General features: G+C 48.0%; 1 protein-coding gene across 6 annotated transcripts in view; it reads left to right on the top strand.

Annotated features, from left to right (window-relative positions):
- Positions 1-328: 328 nt before the first annotated feature.
- Positions 329-19,514, top strand: part of TLL2 (tolloid like 2) — a 321,269-nt gene continuing 302,083 nt past the window's right edge. For all 6 annotated transcript variants that reach the window (XR_007507213.1, XM_049809777.1, XM_049809774.1 and 3 more), the window contains exon 1: positions 329-491. Coding sequence is in view for 5 of the 6 variants with exons in the window: in XM_049809777.1 (XP_049665734.1) it covers positions 341-491 (151 nt within the window). In the remaining variant the exon portion in view is untranslated. The remainder of the gene's footprint in view (positions 492-19,514) is intronic.

Genomic DNA, 19,514 nt, shown 5'->3' with positions numbered 1-19,514 from the left:
GGGGAAATAATAGCAGTAATTATAATATTAATAAATTTTATTTATTTTATCGTTATAATTCGAGCTTTTCCCGCTCAAGTGCGGCAACCGGGAGGGGGGAACGGGGTTCTCCGCCCCCGAGGGACCCCTCCCCCCCCCCCCCCGCAGCAACCCCTCCTGACCCGGGCCGGGGGGTGGTGGTGTCCCTCGGGGGCGGGGCAGAAGCGCGGGCGCAGACGTGATTGGCTGGCCGTGCCTTGAGTGACAGCATCGGCGTGTCGCCCGCCTCCCGCGGTGGCGGCGGCTGCTGTCGCCGCGCAGTGTCCGCAGCCGGGGCAGCCGTGCCTCCTTCGCCGCCGCTATGGGCCGCGGGGCCGCCCCGCTCCGCCGTTTGCTGTTATCGTTGCTACTTCTACCTACCGCGGGGACGGGCGGACGGGGAGCCGCCTTAACGGTGGGGGAACCGGAGACGGCGGAGGAGCTGATGGAGTACCGCGACCCTTGCAAAGCCGGTAGGGGAGCGGGCGGGCTGCAACTCCGGGAGAAGTTTGCAAGCACGGTGGTGGCGGACAGGTGTCCCTGCGAAACGCTCCTCGCTAGCCCGGTACTGCGCGGGGGGATCGGCCCCGGGCTCACCTGGCCGCGGCGGGACCCACCCCCCACGTCACCCCCCCGCCCCGGCCGGGAGCTGCCTCGGCATCCCGCCGCCCTCCCACACCCCAGCGGGCACCCGGCGAGCCCCCCCCTCCCCGCTCCCGGTCCCGCCGGTGCGGGGGGTTTCTGGCTGCCCCCCAGCCTGCGCCCCCGCCGCCCCCGTTACCTGCGGGTTGCAGTCCCGGGTAGGAGGCTGCGCCTGGGGTTTTCTTAAAAAATTATCCCCTGCTCCCCCCCATCTCTTCGCTCACCCACCTGTTACCCGCCCCTCCCACTGAGGTCTCCTCTGCAAAGCCAGGGAAGAGCCCAGCGGTGCTTTGCAGTCTGGTGTTGGGTGGTTGGTTTTGTTGGTGTTCCCCCCACCCCCAGGCTTTTTCTGTGCATTTTTGCAGCCCGTTGGCAGCTATTCCGGCTTGTCCCGGGGTCTGTCCGGCCCGAAGTTGCGGTGTGTGCCCCGGAGAGCAGGAGCACGCCGGCGCTTTGCGGGCTGCCTCCCTGCCGGCGGCTGCACGGGCTGGCGCCGGGGCTCTCCCAGGGCTCCCCGGCGGGCAGGGAGCCGGTGCGGCCAGCCCCGGGCACCCGCTGAGCCTCCCGGGGTATCCGGATATTCTTCTAGTCGCCTGCGTGCGAGTTACCGCATCCTCTCCAGGAAGACCTCGGCTGCTCTCTCCATCCCTTTTCCAGAGTTTTTCGTTCCCGTGTTAGACTGCGCTCGGTGGTTTCTGAGCTCGTTGTAACCCTTTTTAACCGTTTGATTCTCCAAGAGCTTCTGTCATTCCGAGTATCTTAATTCGAAGGGAATATGAACCCAGGTTTTCTCTTTGGAAAACTGGGTGGTACTCTTGATCTGACTGTTCCTCCGTTCGGTTCCGGCTATCAGCGAACATCGTGAATTGCTTCTCTGCTGGGAAATCGGCAAGCGATACCTTGTTAGTCTTGTTCCATTTACAGATAACTTCGTGCAAAGTCCAATTTTCTTAATGCTGTAGAAATAAAAAAAAAGGAAGGAGTTTCTTTGTGTGTGGTGTTCTCGGTCTCTCTTTTGAGTTGGGGCTTTGACCCCCAAATGCTCTCCTAGCTGTTCTTCAGTGTCCTTTGGTGATAGCTTCCCTTGTTATCAGCTCTCTCCTGACTGCTTTTAGGGGACTTCTGGCCGTATCTGCTCACATAGATGAGCTCTGTCAAAGCAATGTCTATCAGAGCCCCTCTGTCTGTATAGCAAGCTGTTTAACTGGCCTTGTATGTGGGATCTGTTTTGAGTGGTGGATTTTATTCCAAAATTCATCTCAGTCCTCTTCTCTCCTCAGAGTTTTTTTTTGCACAAAACACTTCCTTGATCTGTAAGTCATTTGTGTTTTGACATACAGTTGTGTGTGTGTGTGTTAATTCTTTTTAATCTATATGGGACCTAGCCTACCCAAACATGCTTTACTGTATTTGTGTCTACTTCTAAATGGTAATGAACTAGTGTCTCTCTCTTTCCAGTGAAACTGGTTGTTAGTGATATAGCTATGGTTCAGACCTGGAGAGCTGCAGGTACAGTGCTTTGGCCTTTCTGTCTGAAAATGCATTATCTTTGCTTTTTCCTCAAAAGTATGGCATCATCTCCAGTGAGTCTCACTTGCACTTCGGACTGTTGGTATTACTGTCAGGTCAAGTATGAGGATGAGGAATGCTCCTTTAAGGACCACATGCAGAACACTTACTTTAGTACATCAGACAGGGAACCTGTGGCAGAACAGGAAAAAAAAAAAAAAAAATTTCCCCAACCTGCCATTTACCTGCCTTTGCTGTAAGACCCTTTCTGTGTCCTGCAGTCCCTCCATCTTCCAGGCTCTCTATCTCTCACTGCTGCACGTACACAGAGAAGAGCCTGGACTGCCAACGGCAGCCTCCCTTCATTGTACATCCTCATCTCCTCTCCTGGTGGGCAGAAAAACCTTATGTATTATTCCTGTCAATTCAATTCAGTCAGGATCAGTTGCAGAAATGATCTTTATATTCTGACTTCTCAATGTTTGTCTCAAATACTTCTCCAATGTCTTCTTTCTGATAGAAAGAAAGGAGCAAACAAGACCTCTGGAGGTCACACAGTCCTCTTCTGGAGCCCAGCACTAGGCTGGTGTTTCTGACCGTGCTGGCACATATCTGTCTGTGGTGGAGGCTGCCAGGCAGCACTGCTTTGGCTTTCTTGTTGTCTGACCTGAGGCTCCAGTCCTGCAGTTTAAGTCTGCCTTTGTCACCCAGTCTGCTGGGTGTGGAGGACAGTGTGGTGCCTTCTGCTTTGCTGCAGCCTTTTTCACTGGTGAGCACTGTTACCGGCTTTCTCAAGTTTCAGTCTTCTTTTCTGTAGAAGAAAAAGACTCTGGCTCTTTCAGTCTGTCCTGACTGGCTGTATTTCCTGGCTCTCTGATCCAGTTTCTCTCCATGTGGGCTGTATCAACCTAAAGTGCAGAGCACTTAGGGAACAAGACACTCCTTATGTGCCACGTACCTGTCTCTGTGCACTGAATGGCTCCACTTTTTAAAGTCAGCCCCAAAGAAAGCAAGCAGGACTTGTACCACATGGACCCATGTTAGACCCCGTCTGTCCTCCTCCCCCTGCCTTGCATTTGCAGCCTTCTTTCTCTTCCAGTACTAGACCATCAGGAGAGCTAGGCAGGTGTTCACTGCTGCAACTGCCATCCCAAAGGGTTAGTTCAGCCAAGATTAATGAGTGAAGAGATCTGTTTCTGTAAGTGAGATGAGGTGAAGACAACTCTGATGGAGTTGTCCCTCCAAGATGGGCTATGTCAGGGCTGTTGTCTAATGCCTATGAAGGAAGTCTATCATGCTCTGTTCCTGAGGTGCTATAGCAGTGTGTCCTGGTTTCAGCTGGGATAGAGTTAATTTTCTTTCTAGTAGCTGGTATAGTGTTATGTTTTGGATTTGTTTGAGAAGAATGTTGATAACACACTGATGTTTTCAGTTGTTGCTAAGTAGTGTTCAGACTAAGTGAAGGATTTGTCAGCTTCTCATGCCCAGCCGGAAGGAAGGCTGGGGGGGGCACAAGAAGTTGGAAGAGGACACAGCCAGGACAGCTGACCCAAACTGGCCAAAGGGATGTTCCATACCATGTGATGTCATGCCCAGTATATAAACTGGAGGGAGTTGGCCTGGAGGGGCAGATTGCTGCTCAGGAACTAACTGGGCATTGGTTGGCGAGTGGTGAGCAATTGCATTGTGCATCACTTGTTTTGTATATTCCGATTCTTTTATGATTATTATTGTCATTATTGTTGTTGTTGTTGTTATTATTGTTGTTACTATTTTCTTCCTTTCTGTCCTATTAAACTGTCTTTATCTCAACCCACGAGTTTTACTTTTTTCTGATTCTCTCCCCCATCCCACTTGGTTGGGGGGAGTGAGCGAGCGGCTACATGGTGCTTGGTTGCCAGCTGGGGTTAAACCACGACACAGTGACAAGTCTTCTTAACTTCCTTGGGCCTGAGTTTCTCCGTTGGTGGGACGCTGTCAGTATTTGTCTAGAAGCATGACTGGCGAGAGGGTAATGATTGCAGATGTGCTGTGAAAAGCTCAGGTGCCTGGTATGTTTTGCGAGGGAAAGTTTTTGATGGTCTGTGGAAACAGCTGGCACTGTGAGACTTGTGGTGATGTTTCAATTGATGCTGTAGGCACAGGCCCCTGTGCACAGTCTTGTGGCTGCCGATTGTATGTAGGCTCTTAGCCCATTGCAAAGACAAACTGCTGCTCCACTTAACGTGTTTTCCAAAGCTGCTAAAACTATAGTGCATTACTTCTTTTTTGCTGGAGGCTAATGGCTGTGACCCAGAGGCCGTGATGGATTTAGACCTGGCAGATTATGAAGTGAAATCTTGCCAGTTCCTCACCCCTCCAGCTCATGCCCTGAGGTTTAGTGCAGACCGTAGATGGTTGATCTGCTAGACGGGGAGTGAAAAGGCTGGCATGCGCTCCTTTCTGTTGCATTAGCTAAGGGTGTAATAATCTCCAGCAGCAAAGCAGGATGGACAGCACAGGGCAGTAACCTCCTAAATCACTGCAACTACTGAGCTACTGGTATAAACACGTGTCCAGTTACCAGGGCTCAGTCGATGGGCTGTAACTCCACTGCTACTCAACCTCTTAACTCCAGCCATCCAGGATTTCCTTTTCCTAATCTGTGACTGCTTCCCTGCCTTTTTGATAGGGTAGAAAGAGAGGGGAAAATGCCTGAATGGCTGATAAACGGACAGTTGAGGCAGACCTGCACCGTCGGTTTGACTTGCTAGGGTAGGTGACAGTGCTTGACTCTGCTGGGTGGATTTTGCTGAGTGTTGCAGCAGGTCACTGGAAGGCTTTTCAAAGGGAATGGTACAAAGGTTCCTGCCCAGATCTGCTCCATTATAGATGGAAAAATGTCATAAGCCTGACGTGCTTCGGGTAGATCTGCTGCTTAGAGGGTCCAGCTAAGGATACCCAGGCCAGGGTGCCGGTCTGAGGGAGGCTGCCTGACAGGCAGCAGGAAGAACTATGGATGCCTGGTAAACAAAACAAGCTCATCCTTCTGGGGCTCCTCAGGCAAACTGGAACCAAAGGAATTAAGTAGGCTGTAATTTGTTCTGGTAGTTATTTTGAGAGCTGGGCGCTGAATAACTTGTTCCCTGGATGTTTACAGACTCAATGACCCCTTCCCTCCAGGGGCAACCCTGTTATGAGGCTCTTTTCCACTTGCCAAATCAGCAGGTGAGGAGAAAAAGCTGCACATTGGTCTCAGCATCTTGGTTGCTGGGTACTTTGGCTCCTAGTATGGTGCCTGCTGCCCTTTGTGAGCTGGATTTGTAGTGTTGCTTCCCAAGGCCTGGCATTTCCCTTTGTAGCTCATCTTCCAGGGTGGGATCCATTGAGGGTGTCCTGTGTTGGAGACCGCTGTTTCTGTCTGCTCCGGCTAGGCTGTTTATTCTTGTATGACATCTTGTATATGTTGACATATTATATCTTGTCTATAGGCTGACAGAGTCTGGACTGGGGGCCAACCTGCAAGTCTTGACTCCCAGGCCAAGCAGGCGATTAAGTGTTTCTCCGTGCAGGTGTTTGCGTTAGGAGACAGGCAGATCTGCCTGCCTAGCCGTGTGCTTCTGAGGCAGAGACCAAAAGGGTCTCAGGCTCCTGCTGCCTGTGCGTGTCTCAAATACCCTTCAGGGGGGTTTGCATTGCTGAGGAGAGCCAGACTGAAGAGGAATTGCATATAGGTACAAAATGAGCCTTGCAAGCAAGTTCAGCTTCTTTCTGTGAGACTTTGATCAGAGAAATGCCTTTTGCTCTGGGCTGTTGCTCGCAGTGCTCCTGAGCAGACAGAGCCTGGTGTGGGAAGGCTGCAAAATGGGAGTGGGCTCTGGGAGGGAGGTAGGACCTAGAAAGTGAGTTAGTCCCTACGGATATTGTAGTGTGCTGGGGATGTGAGCTCAGAAGGGGAAGAACTGAGGCAAGAGGTACAAAGGGGCACCCTTAGGGAATTGAGCAGTAGACGCATCTCTCCTTTTTATTTATCACTAGAAAAGTTGTTAGAGAAGCAGTTTGGCAATGATAGTGCAGCTTTTCCTGCCAAACCACTGCTCCTTCAAGCGTGGATGCTGCTTGCTCAGTTGCAGGGTACCACTGTGCATCCCTGTTCCTGCTCCATCTGCTGATTTGATCCACCGGCTTCTAAATGCCCCACAGCAGGGGTCTCACACCCCAAGTGCTGTCCTGAGAGAAGCTCTCACAGAGAGATGTAACTTGTGCTTTACTGTCATTCTGTTCCTCCTAGCTCTCCCTCTGTATAGGTGCGGTGCCTTTTGTTCTGGAGGCAGCAAATTTCATTTGGGTTGTGATGCAAGCATCTGAAGTTGCATACAGACATTTCTGTGGGCACCTGAGAAATTTGCTGTTAGGAACTGAAAGCCTTGAGGGGGTAATTAAATGAGAAAGTGGAGAGAGGATCTGTAAAGTCCAGGTCGCTTGAATATTGCTTGGGTTTTGAGTGTGATGCAACTGCTGTTTTCTCTGTTGGAAGCACAGATCAGTCATGTTAGCAGCAACTTGAAAGCTCTTTGCAGGCTGCACTGTGGATCCATCCCACTCAGCTCTTGATGAGGGCCTTCCTGCAATCTCACAAGTTGTCCTGTTCAGTTTGGCAATGGTGGGAGCACTGGCAGAGCATGTGCCAACCTGCCCTTTGCTTTGGAATCCCAGATTCCTGTGGAGGAATCTCATTTGCATCTTACGGATTTTCCATAAAGCTTTGAGGCTTCTGAGCTGGCATGGAAAGCCTAAGGGAGCTGCAGTGAAGCTGTGGTGAGGGTACCAGTGCCTCTGGTGCGGGGCTCTGAGTTGTAAAAGTTGTTGGTGGGAGCCAACAGCTTACCCGAGGGCAGTCAGTATGGTGGTGGCAGTGCTGGGAGCTGAATCTTAGTCTCCTGACATTAGAAGTCATGTGGGTTTCCAGAAAATAAAGTTTCCTTCCTCCTTTCTTTGCCACCAATAGTTACATGTGTGCTTTGAGGGAAGAGTCTGGGATGTAATGCAGTCTGTGGATTCCTCGATGCTGGTGCAAACATGTATAGAGGAAGGAGAAAGCTCTCACCAGCAATCATTCCCCTTACATTTTTTCCCCGGTAGGTTGCAGGAAGGGTTAAATGCTCAAGGAGGAAGTTGACTGAGTCTTTTTTGGGTGGTCTGGGAAAGAATGAGAGAACAGACTATTCAGTCTTTAATTTACCTGCTTTGGGGAGGTGACAGCAGTTACAGAATGGAAAACAGGTGGGTGAGGACTAGGGGAGACGCTGTCTTTATACGCACATTCAGTGATGCAGCCGTTTGCAGTTGGGGAGGCTGTATTTCACAGTGAGGTAGAACTGTAGGAAAAGCTTCCTCCTCAAAGGGAAGGTTTAAGGTGGCTTTTATTATAATCCTAGCCAAGCACAGGCTAATGGCTGTGGCTTAAAAAAAAAAACAAAAACAAACCACCAAACATTTTCTTGCAGCTGAAATTCCCAGGTAGAGAAGCCATTAGCCTGGGGAATTTGAGAGCAAAACTTTATGATCACTGGGAAAAGAAGCACTTGAGGTCTGGGTCTGAAGTCCTTGCAGTGTTTAGCTGCCTACTTGGGATCTGACAAAATCATGCTTGTTGTTTCACACTTTATTGGGCTGTGTTGGATCTGCTTGTCCTGCATGAGATGTAGCACTCAGTGCTATACCTACACCTTGGGATTTAGCAATGGACAGGACAAGGGATGGGCAAATTTAGGACAGGGGGCTTTTTTTTTTTTCCTTAAATAAGGCTGGTAGGGTGGGGAAGAGGTGCTTGGAGTTGTCATGGATACTTCTCCGCAAAGACCTTGTAGAGCTTTTCTTGAACTTTGTATACTGGGGGCAGTTCACAGGTGTATGCCCTTAGCCATAGCCTGCCCAGGTTTGAGCAACGAAGACTGTTTGTTCCTCAGGTGTTCTGTGGCATAAGATTAGTAAGTCAGAGAGCCCCAGCCAAAGGCATTTAGAAAGTGTGCTGCAAGTCTTCCAGGCTTCAAAAGTCTACAAAGCTGATGATTTTGGTTTGAGGCACTTAACGGCTTGTGTAATTATATTCTACCTTCATAGTTGTGCTTGGAGTTTTTATTCTCTTCTTGTCCTAACCTCTTGTGCAGTGTGCCTATGCCTTGCTGGACTGCTAACGCAAGAACTAGCTGCATTTTACTGGTAAGCCTCCTCTTTCTCACTGCTAAAACTGTGCTTGGGGGTGTCTCCCAGGTAAGTAGCTGCTGCCCTGGTCTGGGGAAGAGCTGTGTGACTACAAATACCTGCTGCAGTGTGTTCAGGCTCACACATTTGTACCTGGGGAAATTGCAGGTGCCATGTGCCTGATATACTGGATGTTCTAGCCTCCTTTCCGTAATACATCCATTTATTATTTTTTTTGCACATTGCCTTTGCTGCAGAGACCCTTGTGCTTTCTGCCTGCTTCCCTCTGAGTTTCCCACAGATCTGTTTTAGATGTTCCCCTGTTTCCCTTTTGCTGAAGCTCTCTCCAGTCCCTGCCTGGAGATTGCTAGAGTCCTCTTCTGCTTTCTGCCTCAGGTGTCCTGCAATGCTTTCTCCCCCAGGCTGTGGGGTACTCCATCTCCCCTCCCACCCCAGCAGTAACTCATGCTGTTCACCCAGTAGTCAGCGGGTTCTTCCATCCTCACTCACGGAACAGAAGCCCTGAGCTATCGTGTGCATTGACCTGCTGTGTTGCTTTTGATGGACTGGTTCTGTGCAACAGGCTGTTTGCTGTGATAGGTGGGCTGCTGTGGTGCCAATCTCCCTTGCCCTTTGGGAAATGAGAGGGAAATGGTGGGGCTGGCTTCTGTGAATCAGAGTCCAGAGCTGTCTGTGCCAAGGGGAGAACACTGACCTGATGGGGAGGTCTGTATGCTCGTTTTGGAGAAAGGCAACCTTGGAAGGAAGGAGGCACCTCTGCCACTGAATGACCGGATTGTCCTGGATCATGAGTATTGCAGGTATGAACCTGCAACAAAACTGCTTTCAACTAGTGCTGAAATGTGTTTTCACTGCTCAGAAGGGATGGATGATTGAGCAGAAACTGGCTGTTGTTTTGATTCAGCTACTAGGTCTTCTGGGTTTTTTTGGGGTTTTTTCCTCCTTTGTTGTAGCTGAGCTCCCAGAAATGCTGATCTCCAAGGGTGCCTGTATTTTGATGTTCAGATCCACTCTAGCACTTCCTGAAGAGGAATAGTCAATAGAAACCGCTTAAATGTGCAAGGAAGCCCTTGATTAAAGAACTCTCAATGATTGATTGCTCTTTCTTGGCCAGTTTGTGTCAGCCCAGCTTGGAATGGAGAGAAATATTTAACTGCATGTTGAGAAGGAAGCCCACGTGAAACCCCATCCACTGGTAAATCACCTTCTGGTTTGACTGATACAAATTGTCAGAGACCTGCAGCTGCTGCCAGTCCATGAATCAGCTCAGCTTTAGACCTGCACAGAAATTCGCATCCTCTCAAGTCATTTTGTATTCATGCAAATGTCAGCACCCAAGCAAAAAGCATCTATTTAACCTCCCCATCCACAAACCCCAAAGCTGCTTGCAGAACAAACCGTACCACAGTGTTACAGAACAGCAAGTTCAAGACTGCTGAGCATTTTATCTCCTCCAGTTACGAGTTAGAGTTGGAGTACAGTTGAGTCCCTTTGTCTCCTTATTAGAAGCTGGTTGATACAGACCTGGAGGGTGCTGAGAATTACCTTTCTCCACTTCTCATGTCATAGCTGTGGGTGTTGCCAGTCTTCCACCCTGCCTGCACACAGCATTATGTAATCTGCAGCATTTTCATTTGTTCAGAACTTTGGCAAAATTAGCTGGTTTTGTTGGCATTTTGCATGCTGAATTTCAGATGAGACCTGCTGGGGGTTTTTCCTTCATTTCAGAGAGCAGAGTTTGGAGGAGAGAGATTTATTTAAAAACTGTGCCCTGGCTCCTGCTAGCAGTGGCTGTACCTGACAGACATGCCTGTCCCTGCTCCAGGGGCAGATGTCTGTTGTGGAAGTTGAGGACTGCCCACACTGATGTGTGTGTTGGCAGGATGCTGTGTGAAGAAGGTATTGGTTCAGCAAGGCATTGGTTTTGCTTAAAAATTCCTCAGATATAAAAATACTTAAATGCACTGGACTTGCAAAGTCAAAACTCCCTCTTGCAGAAATGCCAGTGTTATGTCTACTCTGGAGCTTGTGATGTAGCTTCTTGGGCATGTAGGTAGACTGGAATGATGTGATGTGGACCTCTGTCTTGAACAGTTATCCTTTGCAATGAGTCTACTCTGAGACTGCCTCAAATACAGGTAACAAAGGGGACTTCTGGCTGCATTATCTGTGTCTCTGTTGCAGAATTTGGGTAGTGGGTAGCAAATGAGGCAGCTGCTGCAGGAGAAGTTTGGACAGCTGCATGGCAGAGGTGTTTGAGCTGTACTGGAGTCAAGAGGCACCAGACTGAGAAACTGCAGTTGGGAAATTATTCTGGCAGTCAGTGGGGGAACCTAATACAGTGACATACATGTTAAGTGGCCTTTAAAAGGATGGAAATCATGCACCTGCATTTCCCTTACTGAGTAACTTGGGCCTAAGTAGAGCTATTCCTTGGGTGGCCTATTGTCCTGGCTTTCGCTGGGATAGAGTTAATTTTCTTTCTAGTAGCTGGTATAGTGTTATGTTTTGGATTTGTTTGAGAAGAATGTTGGTAACACACTGATGTTTTCAGTTGTTGCTAAGTAGTGTTTAGACTAAGTGAAGGATTTGTCAGCTTCTCATGCCCAGCCAGAAGGAAGGCTGGGGGGGGCACAAGAAGTTGGGAGGGGACACAGCCAGGACAGCTGACCCAAACTGGCCAAAGGGATGTTCCATACCATGTGATGTCATGCCCAGTATATAAACTGGAGGGAGTTGGCCTGGAGGGGCAGATTGCTGCTCAGGAACTAACTGGGCATTGGTTGGCGAGTGGTGAGCAATTGCATTGTGCATCACTTGTTTTGTATATTCCGATTCTTTTATGATTATTATTGTCATTATTGCTATTATTATCATTATTATTTTCTTTCTTTGTGTCCCATTAAACTGTTCTTATCTCAACCCACAAGTTTTACTTTTTTTCCCCCCAATTCTCTCCCCCATCCCACTGGGTGGGGGGAGTGAGTGAGCAGCTGCATGGTGCTTAGTTGCTGGCTGGGGTTAAACCACGACGCCTGTAGTCAGTAGCTCAAGCTAGATGTGGGCAGGGGAGTGATAAAACAGCAAGGGTCTGTGCTTCTTTTATGAAGCCTGTCAGTAGGGCTCCAGTCAGAAGAAACTGCAGTTCAAAGTTATATGCACCTGGCTTTGGATGTCTTTGATACTCCAGAGTTCTTGGTCAGGCTTCTGTGGCCAACGGATCTTATACCCTGCCATTGTCCAGATGCTTCTCTGTTGGTTTGTCTGCTGCCTGTGCATTCCTGACAAGAGTAACCCACAGCACTTTATGTAAAAGTGAGTTTTGAGAGGTTTTGGCCACTGGGCCAAGAGCTTTCCGAGTTATTTGCACAGTGTGACTTGTGGTGCAGTCTGGTTTTTGTGGTTCTATTGCTGTTACTCAGATTAGAGACCCATAGACCATTTTGTTTTGTCTGTGCTGGCACTGCTGACCTGGGAAGGAAGGGATGCTCTGATTCTCGGGGCTGACCCTTCAGGGGGGCTGGGGTGGCCTCTTGGGCTGGCTTTGCCCTGGCTTTGCCCTGGAAAAGAAGCCCGTTATGTGCTGTGCTGTTGATGTTGGAAGTATATTTTGCTCAGTGACGCTCTGAGCTGCAGCTGGCCTGTGTATCAAGCTGCTGATGTGTTGTGCAGTTGACCGTTGCCTGGATTTAATCTCTAACCTTTGATTGTTCTTGAAAGCATGTTTTGGGGATTGCATTCCCACCCACACTGCTCCTGTGACCCCTTCCATTTCCTGGGTGTCTAAGTACAGAACAGAAAAGATTCATTAACCTGGCAAGTAACCTCTTTTTATAGGGTAAGTGATTTTCCGTCACGCTTTGTTAGATCCTATTGATTTCTGGTTTTCCCCTCTTTGGCCTCTTCTGCCATATATTCTCTTCTTTGTCATGCTTCAGTAGGAAGGTGATATGTGATATGCTGGTTTTTTTTCTGCTGTTTCCTGGGCAGAGAGCTGGGATCTCCTAAGGCCATTGCTTGAGTGCCCAAGTCTCTGCCTTTTCTTGGAAAGCTTTGTTGTCGAGGTAAACTGCTGGTTAGTAATAGAATGTAAAACCTCCCAGCTGCCCTCTTTTTTCCTTGACGTTGAGAAGAGCATTTTCTGTCCTTTTGCCCTTTTTGCCCATTGTACAATCCCTCATCTTCTGGCAGAGGTGCGATGTGTTTGCCATGGGGTTTGCAAGCATGTGTGAAATGGAGAGACTCAAACCATAAAGTGTGCCTGCTCTTTCTGTCCTCCTGGGTGGTGTCAGTGGCTGGGTCCTAATGCTTTTGCAGTGCCTGTCTATTTCATAGCTACACCTCTGCTTGGCGTGAAATAGAAGGAGCTGCCAGGTTTCGGCTGTCCCACTGGCTCATTGTTACAGAGGTAGACTGTGCCAAGCGTGAGGGGAAGAGGCATGTCCTTAGAGTTGGGTGGGAGGGCTTGGGGGTGTGTCCTGTTTCAGGAGGAACAGGACATTCTGTGCAACATTCTACCCAGGGAATGGGGAAAGTGTTTTCTTCCCTACGAGTTCCCCTCCTCCTGTGCACATTTGTGTATTCCTTCCTCTCGACAGTCATCTTTATACTAACGCAGCTGTTGCAGAGATAAAATATTACAAAGGTAAATGCTAAATACATGTTCTCTGAGCAGGAGAGCCTGTACCTCAGTTTTGAGAAGGCTGTTGCTGTTTACTAATGTGTTTTTATTTTTAGACAGAGCCTTTCTGTGATTCAAAGCAGGTATTTCACTAGTTGGAGAAATAGTTTTCCTTCTAAAAGTACACTTTTACCTTTTGTATTAATTTCTCAACTTCATGGTTCTTGCTGAATTCCTCTTCTATATGCATGAATGTTTTTAGTAGTCTTGTGTAGAAGTACTGCAATTGAAGTGTCAAAGACTTAAAATCTAAGGGAGCATTGCTGTTTCTTTTAGGCTTTTGTATTGTTACAGGAAGCTGTATTCCAAAGAAACGGCCTTCGCCGTGTCCACTGGCCTAGCCTGTCCTAGTGCTGCTCAGGTTCAGCTGATCAGAATGAGGAGCTCTGCCCCAAAAGAGAAATAAAGCTCGCTGTGGCAAGGTTTGTCATCTAGGTTGTCCTGAAGGAAGATGCATGAAGAACAGATCCTATTAATTTACAAATGTTAGGCTGCACTTTCCCTAAAATAGCAAATTAAAGCCTGAGGGGTCAGTGAAGGGATACGAGCTCTGTTTGCAGACCAAGCAGACTGATTCACAGTGATGTGGGGTGGAGAGCTGCGCTCCTAGCTTTCAGCAAAAAAGGGCCTGGCTGTTTGGTGCCAGGCTGTTTGAAGGCTTGCTGTCATGGTTCACTACATAATGTGGGAGAAGGTGGAAAAGCTAATGGGAAGTTTTTGTAGGGAAAGAGTATAGATACTTTGCTGGGTGGAATACACCAGGAAACTCCTGAAGACCTTACCAGATCATAGTCTTAACTTTTAGTTGTGAGCAGATGTGGGGAAACAAACCCACAAGCTCAAGAATCTTAAAATGCATTCAATTCGGCATTTAAAGTGGTTTTCCTCATATGGCTTTCAGGGCTTTGAACTTTCAGTTTCTATGGGTTTTTTTGTTGAATTTTTTTTTTTTAAAGTTTCCTCATGTACTTCATTAACCCCAAAGGCTCCTAACATACCTTGAAAGGGGGAGCAGTAATCTGTTGTTAATACAAGTTGGAGTAGAGATGTTGGAAGGTCTTGTAGAAAAACTGGGAAAGCTGGCAATGTTGCTATCAGCAGAAGGTGGCACCATCAAAGGAGCAGCTGGATGTGGGGCTGGCTAGGGAGGCTTGGGACTCCTTAAAATATGCTTTGGAAGGACTTTGGCTATCCGGTGTGAATGCAGGGCTGCAACTTGGTGACTTCCTTCCCTGCAGGATTGTTGTCAGAATGTCAAAGTGGCCTTTCAGTCAATATGAAGCCTCAAGGGATTGTGTTTAGGGGCATGCAGGTGTTCCTTCCCATGTAAGGAGTGGACTGTTCCTCTGCTCCATGGTGCTGCTGTGTGATGCGGGCAGCTGCTGCTTCCTTGAGGGCTGGCCGGAGGATGCTGTTGTCTGCCGGAGAGAGAAGGTCTGGAATAAGCCATGTTCTGGAGGGACTGGAGGTGAAGGATGGGATTGTGTTGCAGGTGGTGCCTCTTCTCTCCTCCTTCTGCTGGTGGCGAGTCAGAGAGGGCGACAGATACACCAGAAGTCCTGTGCATCCTGGGGCTCTTGTTACTCATTATCAAAAACCTGCCAGCAACCTCTGTCACACTGTCACAAGCCAAGGTCCTGGCATTGTCTCCATTCCCCTGCCTTGCCCCGAATTTTGCTAACATGCATGAATGCAGAGTCCTGAAATTCAGGTTCATGGTTCCAAAGTTCATGGTTTTGAGAATAAACAAAAAACTATTGTGGTGGCTGAGAGCTGGGTACCCCATTAACCCAGAATCATGAATATTTATCATGCTGGATTACAAAAGAACATAGAGACTATATTGTATTTCCTATAACTTTATTTCCATGGCATCTTTTCTTGGCGGGTCACTTTAATGTAAGCTTTGCTTATTTAGTTGCACACTTTAAGCCGATTAACTTTTTACTAATAAAATGTGTGTTGACTCCCTTTGTCCCAACTCCTGTTTGTTTGTACCTACACTCCTGTGACAAAGAGTCACAGAGAACTGCTTTAAGCTCTGTCTAAATCCCCCTGCTGGAAGCTTTGCATGAGCTGAATGTGTCTGGGGGGTGATTTCAGCCTTGCATTTTCTCTCTCATCCTCTCGCTGCCTGGAAGCTGGGCCCTGCAAAGCAAGCTCTTCTGAACACCGCCTCCACTTCTGAAACAGTTTGTGGTGCTTTGGGGTTTGGCAGGAATGATCTAGCCTGTTATTGTCGCTCACTGAGCTGGGTCAGAATAAAACTATGAGTGGGGGAAGTCGGAGAAGCTTTCCAGACATGAAGACTGATCTGTGGCTCTGCATGTTCAGTAGTTTCCCAGCTGGTAACCACACTGTTCCTTCTCTGCTTACATACCTTGCCCTGTCATTCGATGCCAAACATACTGCATGTTTCACTGTGACTTCTCTCTATGAACATCCCAGAGAGATGATTACATCCTGCAGCTTTATTAAAGGCCCTCTATAAAAATTCTCCTTTTCCACCAAAGACAGTTCAGACCAGAATTTTAAAGTTATTTGGGAGCCTAAAGGTATGGATAAGCACTTGGAAAATGCTTTCTAAAGGCCTTTTATAAATGTGTTCCTTTGTATTTGGAGCTTTGCCAAAGCTAAAATGATCCCTTAGAAATGTACTGTTAATATTAAAGAATGGCTGATCTGCCTCAAAACAAACTCGGTAGCCTGTTTCCATCGGGCCAGCAGTAAATGCCAAGGGAGGTGTAGAAAAGTGGGGTAAAACAGAGTGGTACATCCAAAAAGTCTCCCTGACTGCAGCAGACTCCACAGTCCCTGAGCCAGAGATGGTTCATTGTCTTTAATGATCTTGGATAGCTTTGTCTTCCATCTGCTTTCTCTTTGAACCTGCATAAGCTTTTAGCATCCATAGCCTCCTGGGATCCATTCCCCTCCTGGGAAGAAGTGCCAGAGCTTAACTGCAGCATCCCTTTACTCTTTTCTTATCCACTTGTGAGTCAGTGCATCGGGTGTTGCAGAGGTTTAGTTAGTGTTGCCTACCAGTTTCCATTCTTGTTTCCTTTTAGACCAAAGCTTCCCATGTGTAGTGTCTGTTTAGGGGAGATTCAGAGGAACACAGCTGTTTTTAATAGCAGAAGATACTCATTCTTTGCTATTGCAAGACAATCCTTGCTTTAAGAACTTGAGATCACACTACCTGGGAAAAAGGAGGGGAAATGTTGAGGGCACTAGCTGCCATGCTCTACACCTCATGGAATCTGGTTAGTGCTTCTCTGCAGCACGTTTTGCAGGTGAGCATTGGACTGCTCAAGTTTGAGGGATAATTTTGAATGTGCCCATTAATTTACTTGCAGTGGAGAGGGGATGACCAGAGGAGGTGCATGCTATTGCTCCCCCATCCCCTGTCCTCTCCAGGGAAGTGTCTAACAAATTGTGGTGGGAGGTGATGGAAGGAGGGACAGTGTAGGAAGGGGATATACTCACCACTATAGTACCTGCGCATCATCTAGTACTGGAAGTTTGAAACTCCTGTTACTTTGTTAGAGATATTGGTGAGGTTTTGTGTCTGAAGGCACGGTTTCAGAAAACATCTTGTGTTTGTGATGGCCCTGATTTCAGGGAGGGGCATTGTGCCTTTACTACTGGACCCTGAGAAAGCTGATAAAAAAGTTGTTCTTCACCCAGTCTCAGCTAATCATTTGGCTGCTGTGATATGGTTGTATGGTGGACATAGACAGGTAGCCCTGTGTTGTGGCATCTACAGATGGCTGCTGGTGGTGTTCATTCCATGGACAGTCAGTGGGTGAACCAGTGAGGTTAGGAAGAATAAAAAAGAGAATCTTCATACAGTCAGTAGCAGATCTCTAGTAGTGCTCAGTCTGCTGTGTCGGATGGGACAGAAGTCAAGATATATGAAGGTAGTGCTGTGGGTGAGTTGGTTCTGTGGCTTGCCCTGAACCCAGACCATGCTGGTCCAGAGTGAAGCTTTGCTTATATGAGCTTATAACTGGCTTGTTATAACAGCTAGTCTGGGATTCTGCTTAGGAGCTAGGGGTGATTTAGGAAGGAGCAGCTTTAAAGTGCAAGTGATAGGAGCACTTCCTAGCTTGTGAAAGTTTGCAACCTGTCTTCATTCTGATGGCACCTGGAAAGCATGTAGTGATAGCGCACCTCCTTTGGGTAGTTTATACACAGTATTCTCCACTGATGGCAGAAGTATGTGTATTTAGTGCAGTGCATTGGGCGGAAATATTTGAGGTTTTAGTTATTGCTTCTAGATCTGTGAAGTTCCTTGGGTTGTCTTCCCCAAACTTCCCAATGGCTGTGTGCCCTGTATCTAGGACTAGTGGAGCAGATGAGGTTTCACATGAGTCAGATTGATTTTCAACATCTAGTGTGTGGATGTAAAAGGGCCTACTAGCAATAAGTTGAGAGAAATACATTGATGTGTTCCCCCTTTCCCTTGCTCTCTGACCCATTGTGCCACCTTCTGTCACTGATCTTGTAACCTTTCCTGTGCAGTCAGACCTGGTGGGGAGACAAAACCAGCCTTAGCATGTGAAGCCATCACCAGCCATGGAAATACTGATTCCCCATCTGACGGTACTCAGTTCCTGTGTGACAGCCATGCCATATCCTGCAGCAGGGACAACTTTGGTGTGAAAGGACACTGTGAACTATACTCATCCTGCCTAACCACCATTAAATACAAACAAAGTATAAATCTCTGTGTTGGATGCAAGCTTTTTCTTTGTGGTGCTGACAGTATCTTTTTGTTGCAGCAGTTCCTGCTAGGGGCACAAAAAATTCAAGGATCTTGGTACTCTCGATTTCCTCCTCGTTGAATAATATAAAAATTGGGTTGACATGTTTACATCATTCTTCTGTCAGCATAGTAGTTCAACAGTGTCCATCATACCAACATATCTCAGGAGTGGTGTGTATATATTGCATGACTGTTGACTGTGGAGTATTTGAATGTGTCTGAAGACTGATGCAGGGCAGTAATGTCCAGATAAATGAATGAAACATGGACATGAGGCTGCTTGTGTAGTTTTGTGTGGAGAAGAAATTGTCGTGTGTTGGTTGCTTTGTTTGAGGAATGTTATGTTGGGAACAGAGTTACGTTTCCTGGACTACCTTAAATATTACATTTCTAAACTTCCTCAGACTCCAAGACCCTGGTAATACCCCTTTTTACCAGTGGATTTGCCTGCTCTCAGCTCTTCAGTGTCTGATGGCGAGGAAGCTCTGTCCTCTCTTGCAGGTGCATGAAGAGTGGATGAAGGTTAGCTCCCCTCTATACTGCAGGTCTGGGCAAAATCTGGAGGGGAATCGGAAAAGTACAGCTTGAAGACCTCTATGCTAGGCAATGCTGCTTTATGGTGGTTTTAATCTGTGCAAGGTTAATATTAAAAGTACGTGTGTGTACTATGAAAGGAAGCACTGGCATTTGACGGGTTAAAAGCTGTGGTGTTGATGTGGCTGCAGAGGGATAACTGACAGGAGGGGGAGCACATCTGCTACTGCTGGGTTGTTACAATAGCTGGAAACTCTTTCTGATGGGGGCAGCCTTTCTGGAAAGTGCTTGCATTTTGCTTTCCGCTGATCCAGAGCTGGCACAGGAGTCTTGCTCCCTGAGAGGGCGAGCCGGGGGCAGATCTCCTTGCTCATCGTTTCTGCTAATGGTGGGAGAGAAAGGGATTTGCTACAGCTCTCTCAGGCTCTCTTGCTGAGCTAATCCCCTGTCTGTGGCATCTTCTGGAGGAGCAGGAGGTGTTGAAAACCAGCAGCCACTGGAGCAAATGCCTGAGCACTGAGTCTTCTTTCTGTCCCAGCACAAGTGTCCTTCTGCAATAAATGAGCCACTTCCTGGGTTTGGTACCTTCCTTTTTACCAGTGGGGCTGGTGACCCTCCCTCCTGCTGATGCCCAGGGGTGCTCATGGCGAGGCCTGGCTTAAGGCTGTGGGAAGCTGGAACTAGTTTCTAGTTTGCAGTTCTTTGGGCTGGAGTTTTTCCTGACATTGGTCTGCCTGGGGCTGGGAAGTGTTTCCAGAGCCTGAGCCAAAAAAAGGCTTCACTGCCTCGGAGCAAGGCTAATGCAGGGAGACCTTCCTGGCACTGTTAAATCCTGGCAACTGCCTCAAAGCAGCTCTGTCCTCTCTCCCGTTTGCTCCCTGCTTTTGTCAAACTGCAACCTACCACTTCAAAGACAGGCACGCTTCTGACACAAGACTTAGCTATCCAGAGGGCACAGACAGCTTGTCAGGGAAAGAAGTTGTCTTCATTCCCCATGTAAAGACATTTTATTAAGGCTGGGAAATGTCAAAATTGAAGTTTGCTTTTGCACCTTCAATCCAGCCCTGCTTATGTGTTACGATAGTCGCTAATTATACAATTGCATGATGCTGCTCCTGGAATCGATCCAGCTGTGGGGTGAAGGGGACTGATGATGACAGG

This window comes from Accipiter gentilis, chromosome 9 (genome assembly GCF_929443795.1).
Source record: "Accipiter gentilis chromosome 9, bAccGen1.1, whole genome shotgun sequence".
Taxonomy (NCBI): domain Eukaryota; kingdom Metazoa; phylum Chordata; class Aves; order Accipitriformes; family Accipitridae; genus Astur; species Astur gentilis.
The sequence above is the reverse complement of the archived record's forward strand: the minus strand, read 5'-3'. Positions and strand labels throughout refer to the sequence as shown.